The following is a 25403-nucleotide window of genomic DNA, read 5'->3' as shown; positions in this document are numbered from 1 at the left end:
TGTGGCTTTCTTCTGTGAGGGCGTCCTTCAGCATTGACAACCTGGAGGAAAGACTGCTGAGCTCGGAGATGCAGGTGGACAGCTTGGCCTCCAGCCTGTCCTTTAGTCCAAAGAGTACGCTATGCCCCTGGGAAGCCAAGCCAAAAGGAGCAAAGTGGCCCCACCCAGGCCAAGTGCAGAGTACTCTGCCCCTAGCACCCAGGCAGTTGGTGTGGTTTCTGAGTCCACCCGAATTTGGCCAGACCTCCGGAGAGCTACACAGCACACCAGAGCCATGGCCTACCAGTATGGTCCACAGCCCCCCACTACCCAGCCCCAGGGTGTCCCATCACCAAGACTGTGGCTGCTGACTGCTCATCCTGCCTGGTGTCTCCCACCAACAGTGCCTCTGCAGAAGCTCGGCTGCCTAAACGTGGAGCCTCTCATGGGATGGGCCTGAGGCTGCTGCTGCCCCCAGCCCCCGTCCCCCACCTCCATATCACATTTAAGGCCCCTAGGTCAGCCGGGCCTTCAGAAGTAAAGGGGTGGCTCCCTCTCCCATTCTCTCTCCAGCTTTCCGAAAGGAACTGCCAGTTCTGGTGTTGCTCACGGTCACCCCAGTCCACACGCACCCCATACCCACTCCCACTGGGCAGACCCCAGCCCAGCCAAAAGAAAAGCTGCCTAGCCCGGCCTTCTTAGGCCCAAGCCCCCAGATCTCCACAGGGCCCCTGCAGCTCTTCCCTGTGCTTCCAGAAGTTCGGAAGAGGTAATGGGGATTGTAGTGCTGAGCCCTCAGATGAGCTACCTTGGGCCCAGGGCTGGAAAGGGACTCAGGACTGAGCCCAAAGCTCCCTGTCCCTCCAGCTTTGTCTTCCTGAGCAGTGTTTGCTTGTAGGTGAGCATTTGCCTACTCGGGTGCCCTGGCCTACTGTCCTCTCCCCACTGGAGACCTACCTAGCAGAAGGTCCACCTAGCAGAAGGTCAGCGCAGCCAGGACATCCCCAGGGGCACCTGGGGTGGGGAGCCCTCAGCACAGGCACTGGGCTGCCTGCCCACGCTGCTGGCAGGAGACCCACTGTGAGCACTGGCCTGCCCCTCGTGGGACTGAGCCGGGACCTCCACCTTCTCACAACAAAAGCAGGGTCAGATGCACAGTCTGGACAGACCTTGGAAGCAAAGTCGCATGAAGCCATGGCCACTGAGGGAGACCTGGTGTTCTCTGCGAGGGGCTGTGAGTGGGCACACATCTGCCACACGATACAACCACTTGTTTTCTTGTCCTAACCAGAAGCAATCACAGCACAGACCTTTCTGATTTTCACGTCAGTGTCAGAAGCTCATACTTCCATGTGTCACCTGACACACAGTGACATGTACTAGTTCCTGTAGGTGGCAGTCTTGGCCCCAGACCCAGTATATATTGAGGAGACAGGGCCTGTGTCTCAGGGGAGGGAGGAGCAGGGTCAATGTTGGGGGCGGGAGGAAACCAGGACAAAACTTTCCTGGAGATTGTTCCCAGACATGGCCTGGACCCATCAACCTTTAAGTGCTGCCTAGGACAGGGACGCCTGGGTGGCTCGGCTGGTTGAGCATCTGACTCTTGATTTCTGCTCAGGTCATGATTTCACAATTGTGAGATCGAGCCCTGCACTGGGCTCTATGTGGAGCGTGGAGCCTGCTTGGAACTCTGTCTCCCTCTCTCTGTTCCTCCCCAGCTTGCACGCTCTCTCTCTTTCTCTCGAAAAAAGAAAAAAAGAAAAAAAAAAGTTAAAGAAAAAAAAAAAAAGGAGTTGCCTGGGACGGTGCAAAGGGCTTCCAAGGGAGGGCTTCCAGGAGAGGTGCTCCGTGGCACAGAGACAGGAGCGGGGGCTCCTCTCCCTGGCCTCAGTGTCCAGCAGTGAGGAGGCGAAGGCTGGAGCCTCTTCCAGGGGCTAGGGCCACATGTCTTTGGCCACTCTGCCCTCCCTTGGGATTGTAGGTGTGTTTGGAGGCAGGAACTCATGTGTCTCAAGTGCGTGACCGAGCTATTAGGAAACCACCCACCAGCACTCTCCTGCTTTTCCTCCTGCAGCGTGCACAGTGCCCTGGAGGCTGGACTGAGAGGCTCAGTGTGGAGGGGGAACTCTCCGGGTGCCCGACGGGCTTGGACCTCCAGGCACCCGCGACATCTGGGTGGCGGACATTGGCCTGCATATGGGGAGTTCTGGCCCAAGTCCCAGCCCCAGGGAGGATTCCCCTCACCGGCCAATGCTGCCCGGGACACTGTTGTTCGCATCCACCACCCTCGGAGGGGGCCAGGTGACTCTCGGCCACCCGCTAACTACAGGTCAGAGTGTAAACAGACACCTGCAGCGGCACACACGGGCCGCACAGTCCCACTTGGCTTCCCTGGGCCTGATTCCAGGGGCTTGTGGGGACATGTAGGGGAAACCCCATGCCCACTTGGCGCTGGCCTGGCCGGGCACTACCATCTGCTCCTGGGACCCAGGACCCACAACCGTAGCCCCCCCCCCCCCCCCTGCTTGCTCTGGCCACACAGGCAGGGCAGAAGCCCCTTGTCTCCTATGCCATGTCACACAGGCACACCGTGGGCTCACTGCAGCAGGCCTCCACAGATGTTAAATACACCGAACTAGCGGGCAGTGCAGGCCCTAGGTGTTTAAGCAGGGAGCCGCCGGATTCTTGGAGTCTGCTTCGTGAAACATGGTGGAGGCCAGCTCGACTGAAGGCTGCCGGCCGCGCACACACCCCCACCACACCCGAGTGGGCAGACCCGGAACACGGCCTCTCCGCCCTGCAGTCGCGCGGGTGAGGGAGGGCTTCTATTTCCCAACAGCAGGCAGCGGCCGAAAGTCAAACTGCTGTTGAGGGAGCGGTCTTGCCAGCAGAGGGCGCCACAGCCCCGGCCCCCACCCGGGTCCGAAGGCTGTAGTGAGGGGGCAGCGCGGCAGAACCCGGTCCCTGTCCGGGCTGTTCAGCTCCAAACGCCGCAGTCCCCGCCCACGGAAGCCGCCAGAGCTCCCCGAAGAGGAGGTGTACGTGGCACGGTGTTCTGCGTCTCGGCACCAGGAGGGGCTCGGCTCCCCTCCTCTTCCCCCAGCACCAGCCACAAAACACTGGCCCTCCGTCTGAGAGCATTTTCGTGGCTGGAGTGTTCGGACAGGGAGTAAAGCACACTGAGGAGACCGCGAGGCTCAGTTTACATCTGATTTACTCTATTTTACAGTCTGGGTTGTTAGTGGGGAAGAGGCGAAGTGAGCACTGAGTTGGTGCAGGCAGAGGAGCTCATGCCTTTGTGGGGCTGAAGGACAGCAGCTACGCCCTTAGGACTTGTCTGGTGGCCCCAGGATAGTGGTAGTGAAGACATAGGAGTCAGAAGATGCTGTAGTGAATCGTTGGGGTGAACCCACCCAGGGAAACCTTGTTTGTCCCTGCCCCCAGCATGGCAGTGCCCTACCCAGAAGCAAGGGAGGCTCCCTATGAGTGCCAGACTTGGGGCTTGCTGGGGCAAGGAGCCCTCCTGTCTCCAGGGTCCTGAATGCCAGGATCCGATCTTGTTCTTCCAGAAAGCGGCCATCCTCACCCCGGTGGCTGTAGCTGGACCCAGCAGGGTCCTGGGCAGGAAGGCAAGGTCACTGTCCCCAGCAGGCACTGCCTCTCAGGCCAACTGAATGCCCTGATAAAGACCACCATTCTGCTAACCCAGCTGCTGACCACACCGGCAACCTGCCACCACTCCTCCCTGCCCCTTTCCAGACCCTGTCCCCTCCAGGAAGGCTTTGGGACTCGGTCAGAGCCCGCTCCTGCCCTTCATCCTTCCGCCTTCTACCAACATCTAGGACCTGAGTAGCCGCAGGAAGTCAGAGCGGCCAACTGGACCAAGCCCTCTCAAACGGATGCCGGGCCCCCGCCACCAGAGGGACTGGGCCTTCACACAAGCGAGAGGTCTAGCCGCTCCGCTCGGCCACCTCCTGTCCTGGGCCCACGGCCAGTCCTGTATCTGATGTTCTCAGCCCGCCCCAGACTCCCTGTCCATCTTGCTGCTAATTCCTGCCCAAAGGACGGCACCGTGTACCCAGGTCTGGGCCCGGGCAGGGGGTCGCGATGGCACGAGCTGCTGCCAGAGCTGCAGCAGAGAGAGGGTCAGGCGGGGGAGTCGGGCGAAGCCTGCGTCCTAGAAGGCAGACGCCCCGAGCAGGGAGCCCTCCGCCGCGGGAGAGTTCTGGGTGGGGGTGTTCGCGCGGAGTCGCCGCGGGGCAAGGCCCTGCTATCGGCGGTGGGCGCCTCCCCCGCCGGGTTCGGGAGAAGGGGGCCCTCGGGTGGGCGGGGCGGCGGGCTCACGGCTCCCTGCCCCCGGCCCCCGGCGGCTGGGGGCGCGGAGCGCGGCTGCGCTCGCCGTCGGGCGTGCAGGCCTTGGCCGACAGCGCCCTCTCGCGGCCCGAGCGGAAGGCTGCCGTGACGGTCACCAGGTAGGCGGTGCCGGGCGCCAGGCCCTGCAGCGTGGTGCTGTTGCGGCCCGCGGGCACCTCCACGCGCTGCGCCGCGCCGCCCAGCAGCGGTCCGAACTGCACGTGGTAGCCGAGCACGGCGGCCGGGCCCAGCGCCGGGGCCCAGCTCACCCGCAGGCTGCGCGGCCTGGCGTGCGAGATGACGATGCGCTCTGGCCCGGCCTCCTCTGGGGGGGTGGGGGGGGAGGAAGCGCGCGTGAGTGGGGTGGGGGCGGGACCTCGGCCCGGCCCGGCGCCCCCTCCCCGTCGCCCGCCCCACCCCCCACCCCCGCCCGGCCTGGCCGGCCCTCCGCCTCCAGCTCACCCGGCAGCGTGTGCACCCGCAGGTACTGCGGCCTCACGAGGTGCACGTTGGACTCGGGCACCAGCTCCACGTCGTAGTCCGTGTCGGGGTCGAGGCTGACCCAGGCCCAGCCCGTGGCGTTCCCCGGCAGCTGCTGGCGACGCACGTTCCCCGGCTCGGCGCTGGGCGCCAGCTCCAACACGTAGTAGCCGGAGTCTGCGGTCAGCAGGGGCGGCCAGGCCAGGCGGAAGCTGCTGGACGTGACCTCAGAGGCACGGAGCTGCTGTGGCTGCATGGCGTCTGCGGGTGGTGCAGAAGGTCAGACCTCCCCGCGCCCGGGCTGGGGCCCTGACTGCCGACTCAGGGAAGACCGGACGGGGAGATGTGGGGAGCAGGAGCGCTGGAGAGCCCCAGGCCAGGCTCGGCCACCCCAACAGTGCTAACGATACACGAACCGGTGACAGGGCTGGGGTACGGACAAGAGTGCCACCCCAACTTGGGACTCCATCAGGAGCTTCCCTGCCTGCCTCAGCTGCAAACCCAGACGGGTGAGGAGCTATAATGGCCACCTCCCACCCAGCCCAGTCAGCCCCTCAAAAGTGATGTCTGAGAACAGAGGACCAACCACCCTCCACAGCCCAAGTGGCCGGCACAGTGTGGAGTCAGTTCAGCTCTGGACAGTCAAGGCAGAGGGGCACCACTGGTGCAGCCAAAAGATGGGAGGCCATCGGGGGACACTTGAGGGGTGGATATATGACAACTCCAGGAGTAGCTGGATGTGGGGCTCAGAGTACTGCCTGCCTCTGGTTTCCAGGAGAGCAGGGGAGGATTCCAGAGTCAGCCCCCCAAATGTGCATTACTCCTGAGCCTGTGACACCACATGGCCATCTGAGTGACCACGCAAGCAGGTAAGGCTGGACACCGCATGGCTTGCATGGAAGGCTGATAAATGTCGAGGCAGGGTTATGGCCATTGGGACCCTAATGCTTTCTCCTTTAATGCCGGGTGCTCCAGCTGTCAGCCTGGCACTCATCCTCCTGTCTGTTCCCCATACTCAGACCCCCACCCACCCCTACCCCAGGAGCCCCCCACCCTTTTGCCTAACTGCCTTACAGCCTTGGGTTTCTCCTGTCCAGCTGCTTGCCTTTCCTCTTACTATCTCCTCCAGGTTCAGCCACAGTGGTTGACTCAGGGGCCACCAGGGGCCAGGTGTCCCTGGGGGAAATCTCTGGGAGGACCCTCTACCTTTCTCCAATCCACAGTCCAACTCCTGGTTTCTGGTGGATGATTAACCCACAGGCTGAGACTCAGAAAGAATCCTGGGGTTAGTGGCATTTTTTAGTGGTTAGAGCAGGCTGAGCCAGCAACCAGGCCCTTCGTCTCAGCCCCTCCCACTGTGAGGTTTGGCTGGGGGTAGGGGTGGGGGTCCATTAGAAAGTTGGTGGGAGGGGCGCCTGGGGGGTTCAGGCGGTCGGACGTCAGACTTCGGCTCAGGTCATGGTCTCGCGGTTTGTGAGTTGGAGCCCCGTGTCGGGCTCTGTGCTGACTGCTCAGAGCTGGGGACCTGCTTCAGATTCTGTGTCTCCCTCTCTCGCTGCCCCTCCCCTGCTCACACTCTGTCTCTCAAAAATAAATAAACATTAAAAAAAAGAAAAAGAAAATTGGTGGGGAGCCGCCATCCCCTGCAGCAGGCCCTCCCTGGTCCAGCCTCTTCTCCAGCAATCCCCAAAACCACCAATGGCGCAGACCCACTCAAACTCCTCCGTACTGTTCCCACCCACAGGGTAGCAGGGCCCGAGCTCTGTGGGAAGCAGTCCTAGCCCATCCTGACCCGGCTTTCTCATCTCCAAGCACGGTGGGAGCTGGCACACGTACAGGAGCCTGGGCTGCCCATCTGCAGAGTCCTCAGGCTTGGACCCTCCCTCTTCTTCCTCTCCACTTAACCACATCCCACCAGATGCAGCTCCTTGGCCTCTCGGCACACTCCAGGCCCCCCGGTCGGGGTGGGCCCATCAGCAGAGAACCCCACCCGGAGGTGTTTATTCAGGCCCGACCCTCTGTCGCACTATAGCCCAGGTAGAGGGGCACACAGGGCACACGACTGGAGCATGTCCCCCAAGGATGCACAGAAAAGCCATGGGTGTTACCTCCCAGCCGAACCCCAGGAAGTGCCACTGTCCCCGAAGCCCTGGCCCCTGCTCCAGGCCCTCGAGTCCCTCTCCCCCATCTCTTCCCGGGTTCCTCGCTGGGGCACCCCCAGGCCCTGCCTCCTCCCACCTACCAAGGATGGACCCCCTCAGCTCCTGGGCAATGATGTGCAGGTCGTCCACGTCCACGAAGTGCAGGTGATCCTCTGCGGGGGCCGAGGCAGCAGCTGACAGCTCCAGGAGGTTGCCACGACCGGTACTGACGATGAAGACGGTAACACCCAGGTCCTTCAGCTCCTGCATGGGGGGCCCCACGGGGTCGCTGGAGCCGCCATCTGTCACCCACACCAGCACCTTGGGCACCCCCGGCCGGGCCCCTGCCACCTCGGCAAACAGCTGCTCCTTGGCGTAAGCCAGCGCCAGGCCAGTGTTGGTGTCGCCCATGCGCTGGGCTGCAGCACGTATGGCATCCTGGACAGCCGCACCTGAGCTGTGCTGGCCGAAGGGGAACTCAGTGTATGGGCGGCTGCCCACATGCACCAGGCTGGCACGCAGAGCCCCAGGGCCCAGGGGCAGTGGGGCCACCAGCTGCCCCAAAAACTCCCGAACTCGGGAAAACTCATAATGAGACACGCTGGCCGAGCTGTCCAACAGAAACAGCAGGTCCCCCTGGGGAGCCGATGCTGGGGGACCTGGGGGAGAGGAGAGGGTTCAGCCCCAGGTGGTGGCCCCCAGACAGTCCCACACCCAGGGCAGAACCCCCAGGGTCTGAGCTTTCCCTAAGCTGGAGCTTGCCCTTACCCAAGTAGGCCCCGAAAGCCTGCTCCAAAGGTCCTGCAGGCGGCACCCCTGGGGGAAGGGGGAAAGGGGTCCTGAGCCCACAAGTGGCCCACAGTCTCAGTGGGTTCTAGCTCTGCACCTCTCTGGGCTCTCTGGGTCCTCTTTGGGCTCAAGTCTTGTCTGTAAAGGAGAGCTGACCCCTCCAAGCCTCCACACCGACCCTTTCCTTAGCAGACTCTGTGCAGGCTGGAGCCGAGGGTCCTGGTCCAGCCCCCAGGAGTGTGGGTGGATAAGCCTAGGCCACAGTCCTTGTTTCCTCAGGCTTGGCTTCCAGAGAATCAGCCTCCAGGATGGAGTTCAGCCCTATACCCCTGCCTCCAGGTAAAGCAACTAGTGGGGGGGGGGGGTGGCACAAAGCAGCTGGGGACACTGGGGGCTGAGATGGGCAGATGGGCAGATGAGGGAGACAGAGCATGATCACAGCCCATATGTCCAGGCTGGAGTCATCACCCCACTTACAGATGATGTCACCCCTCTTCTGGACCCATCCTCTGCTCCATCTGGACCCAGGAAGCAGGTAACCTGCTGCAGCAGCTTGAGGGGCCGCCAACCCCCCAGGGCCTTCCTCTTCCTCCAGGTACCCCAGGGGGCAAAAGGACCCCTTCCACCACGGGAGCCAAGGGCAGACAGGAGTTGGGGCGTCTGGGTACTGATCTGGGCTTTGTGGCCTGTTTCCCCCAATCCGGTAGGGCGACTCCAGCCCTCTTACCGTCCCTCTACTAGGTGTCACTGCAAGGAGAGGAAAACAGGCAGGGACCGCCTCCCCGACACACACCTTCCCCTCCCCGTTCAGAACCTACCCCCCAACACCTGACGCTCCTCTAGCCGCTCGGGGTACCTGGGCCCGACCGCCGCAGGTGGGTGCGGTGCCCCTGCGGTCGTCCCCGCCCCGGGCCGCGGGAGGGAAAACTCAGCCCCGCGCAGGCAGCAGGGGGCAGGGGCCCGGGGCCCCGCCCGAGCTGGAACCTGGCCCGCCGCCTGCCTCACTCACCACGTTCGGCGCCGCTCCGCGCCAGCGCCAGCCGCAGGCTCAGGGCCAGGCTGAGCGCCGTCCAGGGCAGCATCGCGCGCGACGGGACGGGGCGCGCTCGGCTGCCGTTCGCCACTCGCTCGCTCGGGGACTGCAGGGCGCGCCGCCGCGCAGGCCGGGCCCGCCCCCGCCCCCGCCCCCCGGGAGGCCCCGTCCCCGAGGCTCCGCCCCCGGTGAGCACTCTCCCCGCGTGCCGAGGCGCACAGAGTCCGGGAGGCGTGCGCGCAGAGGGACCCAGGCAGAAAGCGTCACGCGGCACTCGCGCAGATGCGACCGCGGCACACACGCGTGGGCGTGCGTACACACAGAAACCAGAGCTTTCTTTCCTGGTTGGGAGGTTTCGGGGTTCCGCACTGCCCCCTGCCCCCAACCGGGAGCAGAGTAGGGGGCCACTAAGCTGGGCCAGCCCCAGGGCTCGCTGCCCGTGACCTCCCCACAGTGCTATGAGTCCTTGAAATCAGGCCCAAGAGCAACCCAGGGGTGCGAGGGGGTGGGGGTGACACCAAGAACAATGTCCCCCCCCCCCCCCCCCCAGCAAGCCCCAAGCCCTGGCCTCACCTGGGGCTGGGGGCTGGGGGCTGGACGCTTAGAAAGGAGACAGAGCATTGGGAGGGGGGCAGAGGCCTGAAGGGGAGCCTTTTGAGAGACACAGAGCCCCCACCCCACCTGGCTTCCTGGAGAAAGAGGCATAGGAGCTGGTTCAGGTCCTGTCCAGGGTGACCCTGCCGGAACTATGGCTGTCCCCATACACCCTGCCCAATGAGTGGCCCAGGGCTGGGCCAAGGGCAGGCCCCCAGACCTCTGGAGGGACCCACTGGCAAGCCAGGAAGGAACCTTGCAATCCAGGATTTTGGCTGGGCCAGACCAGAGGTGGCTGGCTGGAGGGGGCATCCCCACAGGCACTCAGCCCTTCAGGACAGATTCCCTCCCCTTAGGTGAGGCAGGGCAATGTCTTTTGGGCAGGAGCTGAGGGTCCAGATGAGGTCCCTCACTACTAAGAAGGCTTTCTGTAGGGTAACTACTGCCTTCTTCCAGCCACTAGTCTGTGGAGCTGGGAGGGCACAGGTTCTCCCAGCCCGAGGTGGCTGGGGCGTCTCTGCCAGGATGTCCCCTCCCTTTCCCTTCCCAGGAGGATGCTCAGAAGCAAGGACGGATGGGACTCAATGGTTTTCCTTCCTCCCTTTATGGCAGGTGAGACACTCTGTGAGACAGGCTGGAGTTCCAACTTTGCCTAAAAAAGGAAGTGGCTGAGCCAAGCTGGAGGAGCCGGGGCAGGAACAAGCGAGAAGTGTGTCCCCGCCGCCCCCACCCCCTCGAAGGGAGTCTTGGCAGTGGTGGTGCTGGCTCAGCTCCACAGGCCTCAGGACTCTGCTGGGACCAGAAACTGCCTGGTGCTTCCGCTTGGGCCTGTGCGGGTGGTGGGGGCAATGGGCTCCCGCCCCTGAAGTCCAGGGTATGCCTCCCGGAGGGGCCTGGCCTGGCCCCCAGCCCCGAAGCACAGGAGGCTGACCAGGACTGGGGCCGAAGGGGACAGTGAGCGGAGGCCATGGTGAGGCCACAGCAGCTGGAGGAGGCCTGGGGCTCCAGCCAAGAGCTGACCCCGGGGGGGTGCTGGGGTTGAGGTGCCAGGTTAACATGTACAAACACTCCTTGGTTCATTCTCTCTCTCACTGGGCACCCACCTGCCCGGGGCAGGGAGCTGGGCCATGGGCTGCTCTGTGGCAGGGCAGTTCCCCGCCTTGTCCCCCAAGTCCTGCATGGCAGGCGGGCCCCAGTCACGCTTCGGCCTGTGCTGCTGGGCTGACAGGGAAGTTTCCGTCCCTTCTGGAAAAACTGAGCGGGTCTTCTTGGCCATGACTCAGGCCCTCGAGGAAGCAGCCGCCCTCCTCCCTCCAGCCTCTCCATCAGAGGGAGAAAGACGGGAGGCCCCGTGTTAGGACTGCTCTGCCAGGGCCTCTGCCCAGCCTTGGCTGAGCTCGACCAGCAGCCCTGGCCAAGTTCCTCCTCAGCTCTGCCCACAGTCACTCCTGCTGCTCATGCTGGGCTCACACCTGACCCCTGGGAGATGCCCCCACACATCCCACCACCCGATCGGCTCTACTCCCTTGGGCCCTGCTCTGCCCTGAGGCTCTACTGTCCACAGGGCCCCTGCTGCCTGCATCATGGCAAGTCTCATTCCAGTGTCCTGCACTCCCAAGGCGGGGACACAGACAGATGGAGGACCCCCAGGGAGTTGTGGGGGTCAGCCAGGAGTGTAACAGTCAGGGTCAGGGCTGAGCTCGAGGCAGACGCCAGAGGAAGCACAAATATAATTGTCCGGAAACCTCCTCTCTGAAGAAAGACAGGCTGGGAGGCCAGCGGAGTTGAAAAGGACAGAGGCCGCCAGGACACAGCAGGCCCTGCCCCCGCCCCGTCGGCTCCCTCCCCCAAGCCCAGCCCCTGCTTGGTCCTGGACTTCAAGGGGCCAGGGGGAAGGAGCAGCCTGTGTGGCTGAGGCAGCCCTGCCCCTGCAGCCTTGGCTCAGTCTGAAATCCCCAGGGCATCACTTCCCGGAGCTGGCCCACCAGGCCTGCTGGTCCACAAGCAGGTGGAGGGGGTTCCCTGAAACGCAAGCACACTGCTGTCTGAAGGCACTGCCCCTGCCCCCACCAGGTCCACGGAACACTCCCTCCTCCGCACAGTCCAGGCCTCTGCAGAGAAGAAGGGCCTTTTGTCCCTAGCTCACTGTGGTCATGTTGACCCTAGGGAAAAGGGCAGCTCCCCAGGCCTCTGACCCCAGCCCCAGGGCACTCTGGGCCTCAGGAGCTGAGCAGTGTGGGTCCCCACCCTCACCCAGTGGTGGTGGTGGGGGGTGGGTACTACGTGCTGCTGCTGCTTATGGGTTTGTATCTCACATACGCACCCATGCATGTGCCCACCAGAAACGGGAACAGGGGCTGCTGTCGTCCTGGAATGGGGGCGTGGGGCAAGCCTGAGGCCCCCAGACCCCGTCTTCAACAGTAAGTGGGGTAGAGGGAGGGGGAGCAAGAGCCCAGAAGTTCAGCTGCCCCACCCACACATTCTTCTCGACTTAACCTGCCTGTTTGTGGTCAGGGACATGCCGAGACTAAAGGATCAGTCCTGAGGGTCTGGAGGTCCTGTTGTCGCAATCCCTAGGAGCCCAGGCCTGCTCTCTGTGGCCCCAGGGCTGAACCCTACCCAGTCCCCCTGCTGGCAACCATGGGGCGTGCAGCCTGGGCATGGGATGGGTACCACCCTCTCTGAGTTCACCCAGCAGGTGTGAGCTGGGGCAGCCACATGCCAGAGTCAGTACTGGGGACATGCAGGCACCCTGTCCTCCCAGGGCTGCCAGGCTGGAAGGGGGACAGGCAGTGGCATGCTGGCCCAAGATGCAGGCCTGCTTATTTTCCCTGTCAGGGTAGGGCCGTGTCAGACCACATGGACAGGAGCTACAGGGAGTGCCAAGACCCTGGGGCAGAAGCTGACTGGCGTGTGTCAGGGCAGTGAGGGGGCCTGGGGGGCAGAAAGGGTGGGGCAGGTTGTAGGGCTTGCATGGGGGAGGCAAGGGCCCATGGCACGTGCAGGGGCAAGGTTGATGCCAGGGGACTGATACGAGGCATCTAAGGGGATGCCTTGGTGGCTGCCGTCTCGGGTAGAGCCTAAAGGACAAGGGGTGGGAGGCAGAGAGGCAGGCAGGCATCCAGACTCCCAAGTTTTTAGCCTGTGCAGAGAGCCGCATGGTGTGCCCTTTCTGAGGTGGGACTCCAGCTTTGGTTCCCCCTGCTGGAAATGTCTGTATCAGGGAGGTGACCACCACAACCAGCCCCAGCCACAGGCAGAGTCCAGGCCAGTTTGGATTCGTGAGCAGAGAGTAGGGAGGGATGGACGAGGGTCAACACCTCGGTGGGGGCTCCCCAGTGGTCAGGGTAGGACCCAGGGGACAGAGTGAGGGAGCTTAGCTCTCAGAGCCAGCACCAGGCACTATCTGTTGCCACCCAGCTCACCCACCCCAACACCCTTTGCTTACCCCACATCCCTGGATGGGGGATGGGGGATGGGGGCAGGGCTTACACCGGATGTGTGGCTGGGGGGACTGAACCCGCCAACTCCCCCTGGACCCCTCCTAGCTGCCACCAGTGTCTGAAGGGGTGCCTGCAGACACCTGAGCTCCCAGGAAGAAATACTTTGTGACTGAATATATGACCTTGGGCAGGTCCGGGAACCTTACAGAGGCCGATCTCACCACCTGTGGGGATGGGACAATGTGCCCGCCTGGGGTAATAGGGGAAGCAGACAGAGGGATGCACACACCTGTACACAAACATGTGACGCGTGCACACACACTGGCACACAGACACGTGCACTGTGGAAACTCCCTCCCGCCGCCTGTAGCCAGGCACACTCTTACAGGGCAGGGGCCTGGGCACCTGGGAAAAAAGTGTTGCCCAAAGTAGAGGTCTCTGCCTGGCCCACAAGTAACTCAGCGCCTCTGCCCTTGCCTTTCCAGACTGGCCCTCTAGAAACAGATCACAAGGCCCCTTCTGTTAACCTCCTACATCCCCTCACAGGGGCTCCTTTTGCGAGTGGGTGGGGTAGAGCTGGGGCTGAGGCTGGTCATCCCTGGGGCCAGCTAGAGGCCATGCAGGACCTTGGGAGTAGGCCTGGGAAGCTGGGACACACCTTAGGAACCCTTCGGGCTTGGGCAGCTGAGCTCTCCATCAAGGCCTCCCCCCCCCCCCCCCCCCGCCCCCAACAGGCCCAGCTGTTGTTTTGATGACTCTGGGGCCAGGCGGATCCTCAGGAGAGTCTTCGTCTTCATAGCCTGGCCAGAGCCTGCCCAACCCTGGGCAGGAGGGGAAGGAAGGCGGACTTAGACCAGGGGAAGCTATCCTTGGGCGCTGGGCGGCCAGCCAGGCTCCTGTCTGACTGGGTGCAAACAATTGGAAAACCCCAAGAACTCCTGCGGGATCTGAGCCAGCCACACACCGGGCTCTGCTCAAGGCCATGGAATGAGCCCTGAGCCTGTAGCCTGAACCCTGATCTTTGGGTACATCTGAGTCCTGCCCCTGCTGGTCACACACAGAGCCCTGCTGGCAACACGGTATGCTAGATCCTTTAAAAGGCCTTTCAGCTACCCCTAGAATCTGGACAAATTACAAGAAACACGGTTTTTTTAAAAGTAATATCTATGCCCAACATAGGGCTTGAACTCACAACCCCGAAATCAAGACTCACATGCTCTATCAAATGAGCCAGCCAGGTGCCCCAAGAAACATTTTTAATACACTGCTGGGCTTACAAGGAAGTATCTATCTTCAAGGCTCCCCTCAGATTAAAAACACTAAAAATAAAGAAATAAATAAACAGAAGAGTAACGAGCAGAAACCCAGGATGATGAAAGGAAACAGATGGGAAAGCAGGACGTCCCTGGACACAGGAAAGGAGAGGTGCACGGGCAATTACGGAAGCCTGCACAGGACCCTCACAGGGCCCAGAGGGGGCATGCCTCACAAAAGGAATCTCCTCTGGAGGGGTGTGTCCTCAGAATTTTCACAGGCATTGGTGCGCCCCGGGGTGGGGGGGGGGGGGGCTGTCGGTTGAGCATCCACTTCCTGCTCTGGTCTTGATCTCACGGTTGGAGGGTTTGAGCCCTCTGCCGGGCTTTGCGCTGATAGAATGGAGCCTGCTTCAAATTCTGTCTCCCTCTCTCTCTCTGCCCCTCCCCCACTACTTCTCTCTTTCTCAAAAATAAATAAACAGGGTGCCTGGGTGGCTCAGTCCGTTGAGCATCTGACTCTAGATTTCGGCTCAGGTCATGATCTCATGATTCATGAGTTTAAGTCCTGCATTGGGCTCTGTGCTGGCAGTGTGGAGCCTGCTTGGGATTCTCCCTTTCTCTCTGTCTTTGCCTCTCTCAAAGTAAATAAATAAACCTTAAAAAAAAAAAGAGCACAACTTAAAATAAATAAATAAATAAACAAACAAACATTAAAAAAAACCACAAAGAGTCCGGGACGCCTGGGTTGCTCAGCTGAGTAAGCATCCAACTCTTGATTTCAGCTCAGGTTATGATCTCACAGCTTGTGAGTTCAAGCCCTGCATGGGGCTCTGTGCTGACAGCTCAGAGCCTGGAGCCTGCTTCAGATTCTGTGTCTCCCCTTCCTCTGTCCCTCCCCTGCCTGAGCTCTCTTCTTTCTCAAAAACAAACAAACATTAAAAAAAAAAATTTTTTTTACAGGTATGAGCTGACAGTTAAAAATGAGGATCCATTCAAAGAAACAATATGAGAATCAGCAGAAACAACAAATGACAGATTTGGACCCCCCAAAAGTAAAAAACTGGAATTGTTAGGTACAGAATATTTAAAAACTGTATGTGAAATGTTCAAGAAATTGAAGCAAAGCTGGAATCCAAAAATTGAACATGCATGAAGATACCATAAAAAATGATGAGATTTGAATAAAAAAAAGCAAGTATGACTTTTAGATATGATAATAAAATAAGTTACGATTGAATGGATGAGTTGATGGGACACAAGCAGTGAATTAGTGAGCTGAAAGAAGATGAAGAAATCACCCAGAACGCAGCAGAGACAGGAGGTGGAAACAGAAAGAGAAGAACTGACATGGAAGAAGGGAAAAGGTGAAGCCAGAAAGGTGTCCCCAGAAAGACTAGGTACAATGAACCAGGAGGCAGACTTGGAGACCTAGAAAACGGTTGAGAAGTCTCCAGAACTGATGAAAGATATGAATCTGTAGGAACAGGAAACACAGTGTACACCGAATGGACAAGTAAGAACATATCCACGACTAGAAACATGCTAATGCCAAAGATTGCAAAAGACAAAGACCTTACAATTATCCAGAAAGAACAGACAGCTTTCTTAATCTGGCACCTATCTAAACGCTAACCCTGACCGCCATCTCAGGCTGAGCCCTGCAAGCCTTGGGGCTGCTGGCCATCGCTAAACTTCTGGAACCGTGTTCTTGGGCCGGTTGTGGAAGCCTCCCAGGCAAGTCTCACCACTTCTGGAACCCTCTGGAGGCCCGCTGACCGACCAGACATGGGGCCCTAAGGGCTGCCCTTTGGGAGGGAGCAGGAGCCCAGGGCAGCCAGTGACAAAAGCCAGGAAGGCCACCTTTCTCTGAGCCCGGCCATGCGCCCCTTCTCTGGGAGGCATCTCCCTCCTCTCTCCAGGCTTCCCAGCCTCTCCGCGTCAGAGGGGACTGCGGGGGTGGGGACACCTTGGGGAAGGGCGGGCCTGGGTTCCGGGAATTCAGGTGCCATCTCGCGGCCACTCGAAGCACTGCGCACGAAGCCCCGTGGTATGCCCGCGATTTCCGAGGATGGAACCTGGACGCAGACCCCGAGCTTGCCGGCCTGGGGCCGCCTTAATGAGGGTCACGGGGGGAGGAGTTCGGGTGCCTCGCGGGATTCGGAGGTCGTGTCCTTTGGAGAGACCTCTGGGCGGGGAGTCACACCCAGGCACAGAACTGCTCTTCCCCGTCGGTGTGGCGTCCCGCCCGCCCACGGTCGCTGGACCCCGGGTGGCGGCGGGATCCAGGGGTCCAAGCTGGGGGCGGTAGCAGCGGGCGGAGACGCCGGGCCAGGCGGGTGCGGGCGGCCGAGGCAAGCACGAGCAGCGGAGGCAGCGAAAGGAATCCGAGAACGATGAGCGCCGCGGAACCTCTGTCGGAGAGCAGTGCGCGGCACGCGGAGCGGGGCGCCGGGTGAACCTGGGGGCGGGGCGACCAGTCAAGCGGGGGCGGGGCCTGGGTACAGGTGGACGGGGCGGGGCGCGCCGTCCTTGGGGGCGGGGCCCGATAAACGACCTGGGGCGGGAGTAGGTGGACCCGCCGGGGGCCTGTGGTGGTCAGTGCGAACCAGAGGGGTGGGGCCTGGGAGCCTGGCCTGAGGTCTGGCAGTGGGGTGACTGGGGCTGGCTGTGGCCAGGCATTTTTGAGTCGAGAATGGGAGATCCAGGGCCCAAGCGGTAAGGGCTCAAATAGGAGTCTCTTGAGGGGAGGCTCAGAGACTTGCTCCCCGGTTGTCCCATCCCCGCTTTCCTCCCTTCTCTGCTCTCCCATGGCTCTTCCCTGTGTTGGCATCTGACCTCGAGCCCCTACCCGTGCCTCTCACCAGCTGGTACCACCCTCTCTTCTGTGGCCCCTCGCTCAGTCCTCCGCCCCTGCTTCATGCCTACCGAAGGAGGACACCGAACCCATCTGCCTACATCCCCCTTCCTTAGACCAAGCCTTAGCCCATTGCGCATGGGGAAACCCAGCCCAGGGCAGGAGGGGTCTGTGAGTGGCTGGGGCGGTGGGTGGACTGGAGAACTTTGATGACATCTTCATCTTCTCTTCCTGGAACCCCTCCTCTTCCCACCATGCCCAGCTGTCCAGACCCTGGTGGCCCCTGGTACAAGGCTAGGAGGCCTCAGGGAAGGGGAGGGAACTGTCCCCTCCATGACAAACAAAAACCCTTCTTTTGCTGTGTGCGTCTCTGTGTGTGTGTTGGGGGGGGGGGGTTGGAAGAAGAAGGGGCTTTCCAGGGAAGGGCACATATGTCTCTGGGGACAAGGGGACCATGCTGGAAAGGGGCATATTCACCCACAGCCCCAGGGCCCTGCACTTCTGCAGGACCCCCCGCTACCAAGGGCCCCAGCCAGCCCCCACCCTGCCCACGGAGGGCTTAGCTCACCCTCGAGTGGCACAGGAATCCCAGGTACACGATGGCAGCTGCTGGCAGAAGGGCCAGCAGGAACACGGTTGCAGGCAGCAGCAGGTGCAGCAGGAGTCCAGCCAGGGCCTGGCCAGGCAGCAGTAGGGTCCCAAGGCCTCGGACCACCAGGCCTACCCACTGTGGGGACATCAAGGCTGAGGCCTGGCCGTCAGGAACCCTTTCCGGCAGCATGGGGGCTGTGTCCGAAGTGCTGCCTCCCTCGTCCTCCTCCATTTCCTTCTCCTGTTCACTCATGCTCTCGCAGGCAACAGGCCTGGTGTGTTCACGGAGGTAGTCAGACGGCAGGACTGAGGCCCCCAGCATCAGCCCTAAGCCCCCAGGTCAGACTCCCACCCAGACACCAGCAACCATAGCGGACCCAGCTGGAGGACAGCACCCCGGTCCAGGTAGGTCCAGCCCTGACCATCAGTCTCCAAGGCCACACCCCTGCCTCAGTTTTCCCCAATGCCAGGCTGGGCCTCTCTCTACCAGGCGACTACAGCTCCGGCTCTGGTCAGTGTCCGCAGCCAGCTCCTGTGTGTTCTGGGCAGGGCTTGCACAGCTGTCCTGGCACTGGGGCCCTCCTCCCTCCTGGTCCCGCCCTCTCCCTGCTTGGAGCTCTCCCCGCCCCCCCCCCCCCCGATTTCAGTTCATAGGTCTTGACTTTGACAACTGCCCCATCAGTTACTGCTGTGTACAGGTGGCCACCCACACCCCTTCCCAGCCTTAGTCCCTGCTGGTTGTCCTCATTGCCAAATGAGGTTGGCCTCTCTCAGCCTCAAGAAAACAGGGAAAACACCGGGTGCCCACACCACAGGGCTGTGGAGGAGGCATGTGGGCAATGCATGTAAAAAGGTGCTTGGTGTAGGACTCAGAACACAGTAGGTGCTCAATAACAGCATCCTTTGCGTTGGAGTCTCATCTATCCTGAAAACAGTGGGAGCACATATTCTGTTATTTCAATTGGGGGGAAGTATTCCCAGCTCCTCCGTAAACCCCAACTAATTTCCCCAAGTATTACTGAAATGCTCTTAACTCCTAGCAGAGCATTCAGCATATTAAACCCCACTTATGTAACTAGCTGATGTCTAACTAACGAGTAGGTTACCTGTGAGCCCAATGAACAAGGTGTACAGCATCAAACGCGAACATTTCCCTTTCGCACCTTCTCCCACCGTTGGCTTCATCACGTCCAACGTTTTTCTAACATTTTCCAGCGCATAGACTCCCTTCGGACACATGCGGACAGGGGAAGACGGCAGCGATTGGGCACCGCAGGTTTAAGGAATGCAAGCCTGAGACATGTCCCTGTGAGAAGGCTGCTTGAGGTTCCCTGCAGCGCATGCCAAGCCCTGTTGCCCAACACGCATGCGATTTCGTTATTTTCACTGGCACACACAGACCCAAACCTTACAGTAGCTGTTTTTTAATTCAGATAATGAATTTAGGGTAAAAAATGTTGCAAGTGATAATGTTCAGATGCAGAGTTCGGGTGGAGAGGGTACCTGCCTAATCTCTTAAGCTCCGTCCTTTGCTCGGGTCCCTCTTGCAGTCATTCGCTCACGCGGTAAAAACTCAACACTGGCTGAGCTCCCTCAGGGTACCAGGACTGCCCTAGGCTCTGCGGACGCGATGGTAAAGGCCAGTGTGGGCCTCTGCTCTGTAGGGACGGCTCTGTGTGGGGCCCTGACGAGCCTGCACGAGTTCACAGCTGAATGAGCTGCAGTGCTCTGGACGGACCGGACGGTGGCAGAAGCCGGGAGGACCAGCCTCGCCGCTGGCTCCCACTGACTCCTGCCTTTGGGAAGGCAGTTTCTAGGCTCATCTGGCTCTCAGGAGGTATGTGGTTTTCCACCAGGCCTCCCAGGGTGCCGGGTAGCTCTTCAGCAACAGGGTGCCCATTCACCCCCTCACCCCACCCCATGCCATTTGTCAAGCTTTTGCTCTCTTGCTCTTGTGGACTACTCAGGTGGTAAACTGTCCTCATCCACCCGGAGCATGTTGCTTCCTTACTGGCTGAATCTGTCAGCCTGTGTGATGTGCCCAAACGGAGACTTCATTCTAGAAGAGGAAGGAAAACATTTAAAATAAAGTTAACACCTATTTTTGTGGAGCGGTAAGTGCTAGGGACAAAATAAAACAGGGTCGAGCTTCTCCAAATCAGGGGTGAGGCTTGAGGGTTCTCTTGGGGAGGTGACATCTGTAGAGTGACTGAGGCTCAGCCGGTAAAGTCCATATGGCTTCGAAGTGAGATGGGGCCACTCAGCTCCTTGCCAAAGGCCCGCCCTTTTGGATCTGGACCAGGAAAGGCTTCTCTGTAGGGAGGTGGGGGAAGGGCCAAGGCTCTGCCGTGGGGGACAGGGCAGGGCCTTCAGGACACCTCATCCCTGGGAGTGTGTGCGTGGGGACGGGGAGAGAGTGGCCATCCCAAAGCTGTACTGCCTCCGGCTGGCAGCTGGACAGGGGAGGCTGCAGGAGCTGGCTATACCTCCTTCTGTCTGGGCTCTGGACAGGTGGCCTCGGACAGGGATCGGGGATGGTAAGGCATCCTCAGGCCAGGGCCCCGGAGTCAAGGCGACCGATCCTGGAGGCCTTACTCAGGCCCTCTACTGCAGCACCACTTTCTACCTTCTGGACTTGGCTCTTGGGAAAATCTCTTTGCCTGGGTCCCTCCTTCTGTCTGGGGGCTCTGCCCCTTCCCAGGACCCGAGGGATTCCTACTCCCCACAGCGTCAGCCAAGTTGCCTGGCATCCATGGTAAGTCTTCTATCCTGGCTTGGCATCTGCGTGTGGGGGAAGGGTCCCACCTCACCCTGTCCCCCTCCCCAGCCTGGAATCAGGGGAGAGGCCAAGCTCCAGCCCCACAGGTGGCCGTCTTGGCCAGCGGTGAACAGGAGTGGAGGTGAGCAGCAGGGCCTGAGGGAGGGACCCAAGGAAAGGCGTGTGAGTGCCTCCCTGGGGGCCTGTCAGGGCACATCAGAGGCTGTGGGCATGTTTCTGCCTGCCTGGCCTTTGTCTCTGCGGAGGGAGCCCAGGCCAGGAGCCCTGGCGGTTGGCAGGGGAGGAAAGGTGCTGGGGCAGGGGCTGTGGCCAGCAGGCAGGGCTGGGCGTCCCCTTAAGTTGCTGGGTGAACAGGGTGGAGAAGTGGCCCTCAGCCTGGCGGGGAGGCAGCACTGCTAACCCCCACAGCTGCAGCTGCAGCCCTCCAGCTTCTGGAAGCAGACACCCCCGCCTCCACACTGCCAGGAGATTCAGGAGAGGGCCTCCAGGGCGTGGCTTGCCCAGGAACTGCATGGAGGGGATATCCAGCTGGAGGACAGGACCCCAGGGAGGACTCCCTCTAGGGGTAACTGGGAGCTGAACTCTTAAGAAGGCTAAGTGGTAGCCCGGTCCCCTGGGGAGATGGGGGGGGGGGGTGCGGCAGTTCATATTGGCCTGGGGACATATGGGCTGGAGCTGGCCAGGGGCCTCCAGTATCCGTGAAGGATTCCTGTTCTTCTCAGATGGACTCCGGGAGCTCCCGGCCGGGGGAGCAGAACCGGACCGAGGCAGGGGCAGAGCGGGAACTGCGGTGGGTGGAGCTGAGCTCAGAGGAGGCCCTGGGAGCCCAGACAGAGGGGCCCAGCGCCCCACAAGCCTGGGGGCGCCTGCTGCAAGCCGTGTGGAGGGGTCACCCGGGCCTGGTGACAAAGCTGCTGCGTCAAGGGGCCAGTGTGGAGGAGAGGTGAGCCCCGGGGCCGCTCCGAGAATCTTTACCGGGGTGGAGGAGGTGGCAGGGGCCCCTTCACTGAGCGAGGGAGGCGGGGCGGCAAGGGCGCCTCTACCCGCAGGCCCGCCCTGGTCCACGCCACCCTCGCCGCCCGCAGGGACCGCGCAGGCAGGACCCCGCTCCACCTGGCCGTGCTGCGCGGCCACGTGCCCCTGGTGCGCCTGCTGCTGCAGCGCGGGGCCGCCGTGGGAGCCGCCGACCGCGCGGGGCGCACCCCGCTGCACGAGGCCGCCTGGCACGGCCATTCGCGGGTGGCGGAGCTGCTGCTGCAGCGCGGGGCCCCGGCCGCGGCGCGCTCGCGGGCCGGCCTCACGCCGCTGCACTGGGCCGCCGCGCTGGGCCGGACGCTGCTGGCCGGGCGCCTGTTGGGCGCGCCGGGCCCGGGCCCCGCGGCGGCGGACGCGCGCGGCTGGACGGCGGCGCACTGGGCGGCCGCGGGCGGCCGGCTGCCGGTGCTGGAGCTGCTGCTGGCGGCGGGCGGCGCGGGCCCGGACGGCGCCCTGCTCGTGGCGGCCGCGGCCGGGCGCGGGGCGGCGCTGCGCCTGCTCCTGGCGCGCGGGGCCCGGGTGGACGCCCGGGACGGCGCGGGGGCCACAGCGCTCGGCATCGCGGCGAGCCTGGGCCGCACGCAGGTACGTTCCGGCCCGGCTGCGGGGAGGGCGCGGACAGGCGGGCCCCCCGGACAGACCGAGCGAGACTGGAGGGCGGGAGGGGCGGCCGGGGCCCTGAAGGCAGCCTTGACTGCGTGTCTCTCGGAAGCCCGGGGAGGACGCCTGGGGGCGGGGAGGGCATTCGGACTTTATTCTGGTGACCGGCAGCAACGAGTATGTATTGAGCACCAGGAGTGTGCTTGAGTCCCGCGGGTCCCTAGGCAGCGGGGAGGGGGGGAGCCGGCTGCTTAGTCTTGGGTTTTGGCTGAGAAGTTCCAAGTGGATGTGTTGGAGTAGAGCCCCTTCAGACCGGCAGAGGTGCTGGCTCATTCTCACCAAGCGGGGAAGCGGCATTGAGAAAGAGGCTGCTAGGTCGGGGAGGCCAGATGAGGTGTGGGTCAGACAAAAGCTGTGTGGCCCCAGCCCCTCACCTGCCTGGGCCAGTCCCTGTCCTCTCCTTCCCTCCTCTTCCAGGACATGGAGGTGCTGCTTGACCGTGGGGCAGATCCCAGCCTCAAGGACAGGCACAGTCGCTCTGCACTCCACAGGGCTGCTGCTGGTGGACACCTGCCTGCTGTCCAGCTGCTAGCGGCCTGGGGAGCGGAGCTGGATGCTAGAGACTCACTGGGCCTCACACCACTGCACCACGCCGCTCGCGGAGGCCATGCAGAGGTTGCCAGCCACCTCCTAGACAGGGGAGCGCAGGTCAATGCTGCTGGGTGGCTCCACAAGACCCCCCTTCACCTTGCCATGGAGCACGGCCACGGCCCCACCGCAGAGCTCCTGCTGAGCCGAGGGGCTAGCCCCACCTTGAGGACACAGTGGGGTGAGGTGGTCCGGGACCTGGTGTCCGAGGGGGCCTGCCCCAGGCGCTGCTCACCCTTTGCAGAGAGTAGGAGTGGGAGGGGCACATAGCCCCAGAGGCCCTGAGCTGGGCAGAAGGCTCCAGGCTCCCACAGCCTTCCGAGTGTGCCAGGCTCCTCTCTTCTGGGCCGAGACTGCCTGCCTGGACAGAGGGGAGGACAGCTGAGAGGTTCCTGGAAGAGAAGGGGGGCAGTGGCTTGAGCTCCAGTAATGGGCCTGGGACTGCCCCACTGCCCCCTAGGGGGCACATCACCCCTGCAGCACTCGTTAGCAGAGAGACTGAGTTGTGGCAACAGATTTGACTAAAACCTGACAGTGTCCCCTGGGTCCATCACGGGGTTGTCACTCTCAGCTGCTCTGTACATGGGGATTATCTTCCTGGGTTTTGTTAGATCCGATATTTGTCTGTTGGCACCCATGTATTACAGGGCCGAACTAATGGCCCCAGCTGTTTCCATCTCCCCTGCGATCGAGCCTGTACTCAGAACTGCTGTCCTCTCTCCACACTCAGTTGATATTCCCCCTGTCCTAAATTATCTAGGGTCAGGTACCTGTCAACTAGGGACAGGCCCCATGCACCAACGACCACTGGGATTATCCAACCAGTCAATTCTAAACTGCTTTCCTTGCCCTGCCTTGCCTTTCCTGTGGGAACCCCAATAAAGGCTCTGGCCGGAGCTTTCCCCTTGCTCCGCTTTTGCCTCCAGACGACACTGGTGCCTCTCTCTGCGGCCCTATAGGGCACGGTGTGCCCTCTTCTCTCAGGAAATGCAGGTAATAAGAAATGTACTTTCAATGGCATCAGCCTCTCCCTGTCATCACTCAGCCATCTCCATAAATTAAAACTCCTGCGGTACAATTGAAACAGAGGGACGCTTGTCTCTGACTCTCCACCTCTGTATCCTCATAGAAAAATCACCACCATTGTTCGATTTAAAACTATAATTTTCCTGAGAGAACATCTTTTTCAAAAAAAATCTTTTTTTAATGTTTTACTTTTGAGAGAGAGAGAGAGAGAGAGAGAGTGCACAAGCTGGGGAGGGTCATAGAGAGAGGGAGACACAGAATCCGAAGCAGTCTCCAGGCTCCAAGCTGTCAGCACAGAGCCTGACGTGGGGCTTGAACCCACGAACATTGAGATCATGACCTGAGCTGAAGTCGGATGCTTAACCGACTGAGCCACCCAGGCGCCCTGAGAGAACAGCTTTATAGGACAGATTTCATTTTTGGAAAGTGAGAGTTGTCCCAAATTAGTGCCCCTGCCATGGAAGTGTTTGGATTTACATCTAGGGCAACAGGAAGCCTTGAGGGAATTTGTGTGAATACGACGTGGTCTGATCTGCTCAGGAGCCTGCCATGTACAGAGTGGATTGTATCTGGGGAAGGAAGATACAGGGAAACCAGTGAGATGGTGGCATGTTAGCGGGGGTGGGATAAGCCTCAACATCAGACTGATTCTGTGGGAAGAGCCCCCTGGACTTGCTGGCAGGTTGGACATGGGGGGCCAGGGAGACGGAAATAACAATGACTCCTAGTGAGACCTAGGCCTGGGGTGGAGGGTGGGTGGTAGGCTTTTTACTACGTGAGGAGGGCAGACACCCAGGAGATGAGAAGGGGGGGAAGGGGGGGGGGCCGGAGGGACGTCTTCAGGATCCTCAGTGAAGATGGTTTTCAAAGGTGCAGGATGGCCCTACACGCGGCTGGCCGGCACAGCCTGTGGGCTCTACCCTCAGAGCACACTGGGCACTCAACTGCCTCTGACCTCCTCCACTGTGTCTACCATGGCCAAGCCTCGCCTGGAACGTCATGTTGCCCCAGCCAGGCCAGCTTCGAGCCTAACTGGTCTCCCTGTTTGAGCCCTTGTCTCCCTGCAGTCTGTTTGCAAAACGGCAGCTCTGAGATCATTTAATAAGTTGGATGATGCCCGTAATGACTTCACCTTTCAGAGTGTGAAAAACAAATGTGTCATATTGACGCGTTCAGATGCCCTAGTAACCTCACCCAGCTCCCGTACTCTCTCTACAATGTGATTTCCATGTTTCTCCCACGAAAATTAATAACAGAAAACCTCACTAAAATGTAGTTAGGAGGTTCGGTCAGGGGAGCTCTCAGACCTCCCACTCCTCCTCAACTGGCTGACCGAACAAGAAGAGAGGGACTCTGCAGGTGGATGCTACTTCATGACCCCAGCTGAAGAAAAAAGGATTTTCTCATCTCCCCAGCAACAGCTCAGCCAATGAGAAGCCATTATACTTCAGACTCTCAGTTTACTCCGGTGGACTTTTTGTTTGCAACAGTTCCTCCAACTGCCACTTTCCTCTAGAAACCAGTCGCGTGTGGTTGTCGCTCCAGATTTTCCAGTAGTTTGCCTGTCCCGATTGTAATTTTCTTCTATTCTCAAATAAACCTTTTTTTTTTTTTTTTTTTTTTTTGCTGGTAAAACTGACCGTTTTATTTTTAATATTAACACTACCATCCAGAGTTGGAGTCAGTGCCTCTGCCCCTTGACGTTGAGTGAACTTTTGTGACTATTCAAGCTGCCAGAGTACTGCTGAAATGATGCTGTGTGGCCCTACAGGGTGGGCCAAGAAGGCGATAAGGCATCCGCA

General features: G+C 60.8%; 3 protein-coding genes across 9 annotated transcripts; 1 reads left to right on the top strand and 2 right to left on the bottom strand.

The window, feature by feature from the left end:
- Positions 1-3176: 3176 nt before the first annotated feature.
- VWA1 (von Willebrand factor A domain containing 1) lies at positions 3177-8919 on the bottom strand. 2 transcript variants are annotated; one of them, XM_027060729.2, is made up of 4 exons: positions 8752-8910; positions 7055-7612; positions 4795-5073; positions 3177-4657 (listed from the first exon to the last, which is right to left on the bottom strand). In XM_027060729.2, exons 1-4 carry the CDS (start codon positions 8822-8824, stop codon positions 4320-4322), a joined length of 1248 nt encoding a protein of 415 aa, XP_026916530.1. In that variant the 5' UTR covers positions 8825-8910; the 3' UTR covers positions 3177-4319. The 2 variants fall into 2 exon arrangements, with proteins under 2 accessions (XP_026916530.1, XP_026916531.1); XM_027060730.2 differs by lacking the exon at positions 3177-4657 and having other exon boundaries at positions 4943-5073; positions 7055-7217; positions 8752-8919.
- A 5135-nt stretch (positions 8920-14054) lies between these two features.
- TMEM88B (transmembrane protein 88B) lies at positions 14055-18052 on the bottom strand. Its single transcript, XM_015087226.3, has 2 exons — positions 17491-18052; positions 14055-16526 (listed from the first exon to the last, which is right to left on the bottom strand). The coding sequence occupies exons 1-2, from the start codon at positions 17833-17835 to the stop codon at positions 16266-16268; spliced, it is 606 nt and encodes a 201-aa protein (XP_014942712.3). The 5' UTR covers positions 17836-18052; the 3' UTR covers positions 14055-16265.
- An 895-nt stretch (positions 18053-18947) lies between these two features.
- ANKRD65 (ankyrin repeat domain 65) lies at positions 18948-25233 on the top strand. Of its 6 annotated transcripts, none has more exons than XM_053205357.1 (6): positions 18948-19627; positions 20127-20268; positions 20758-20857; positions 21015-21235; positions 21378-21912; positions 22405-25233. In XM_053205357.1, exons 3-6 carry the CDS (start codon positions 20804-20806, stop codon positions 22843-22845), a joined length of 1251 nt encoding a protein of 416 aa, XP_053061332.1. In that variant the 5' UTR covers positions 18948-19627; positions 20127-20268; positions 20758-20803; the 3' UTR covers positions 22846-25233. The 6 variants fall into 6 exon arrangements, with proteins under 6 accessions (XP_053061332.1, XP_053061338.1, XP_053061336.1 ...); XM_053205363.1 differs by having other exon boundaries at positions 18949-19627; positions 20758-20892; XM_053205361.1 differs by lacking the exon at positions 20758-20857 and having other exon boundaries at positions 18949-19627.
- Positions 25234-25403: the final 170 nt, after the last annotated feature.

The sequence above is a fragment of the Acinonyx jubatus genome, chromosome C1 (assembly GCF_027475565.1).
Source record: "Acinonyx jubatus isolate Ajub_Pintada_27869175 chromosome C1, VMU_Ajub_asm_v1.0, whole genome shotgun sequence".
Lineage (NCBI taxonomy): Eukaryota > Metazoa > Chordata > Mammalia > Carnivora > Felidae > Acinonyx > Acinonyx jubatus.
The sequence above is the reverse complement of the archived record's forward strand: the minus strand, read 5'-3'. Positions and strand labels throughout refer to the sequence as shown.

Coding starts and splice junctions, on each gene's coding strand:
- ANKRD65 (XM_053205355.1), top strand. CDS start 20,048: ATGGTAAGGCATCCTCAGGCCAGGGCCCCGGAGTCAAGGCGACCGATC. Junction 20,269..20,757: donor CAAGTTGCCTGGCATCCATG/GTAAGTCTTCTA, acceptor CCACACTGCCAG/GAGATTCAGGAGAGGGCCTC. Junction 21,913..22,404: donor CGAGCCTGGGCCGCACGCAG/GTACGTTCCGGC, acceptor CTCCTCTTCCAG/GACATGGAGGTGCTGCTTGA.
- VWA1 (XM_027060729.2), bottom strand. CDS start 8,824: ATGCTGCCCTGGACGGCGCTCAGCCTGGCCCTGAGCCTGCGGCTGGCG. Junction 7,613..8,751: donor GCGGAGCGGCGCCGAACGTG/GTGAGTGAGGCA, acceptor CCTCTCCCCCAG/GTCCCCCAGCATCGGCTCCC. Junction 4,658..4,794: donor GCGGGTGCACACGCTGCCGG/GTGAGCTGGAGG, acceptor CCACCCCCCCAG/AGGAGGCCGGGCCAGAGCGC.
- TMEM88B (XM_015087226.3), bottom strand. CDS start 17,835: ATGCTGGGGGCCTCAGTCCTGCCGTCTGACTACCTCCGTGAACACACC. Junction 16,527..17,490: donor GATTCCTGTGCCACTCGAGG/GTGAGCTAAGCC, acceptor CCCCGCCCCCAG/GTTCACCCGGCGCCCCGCTC.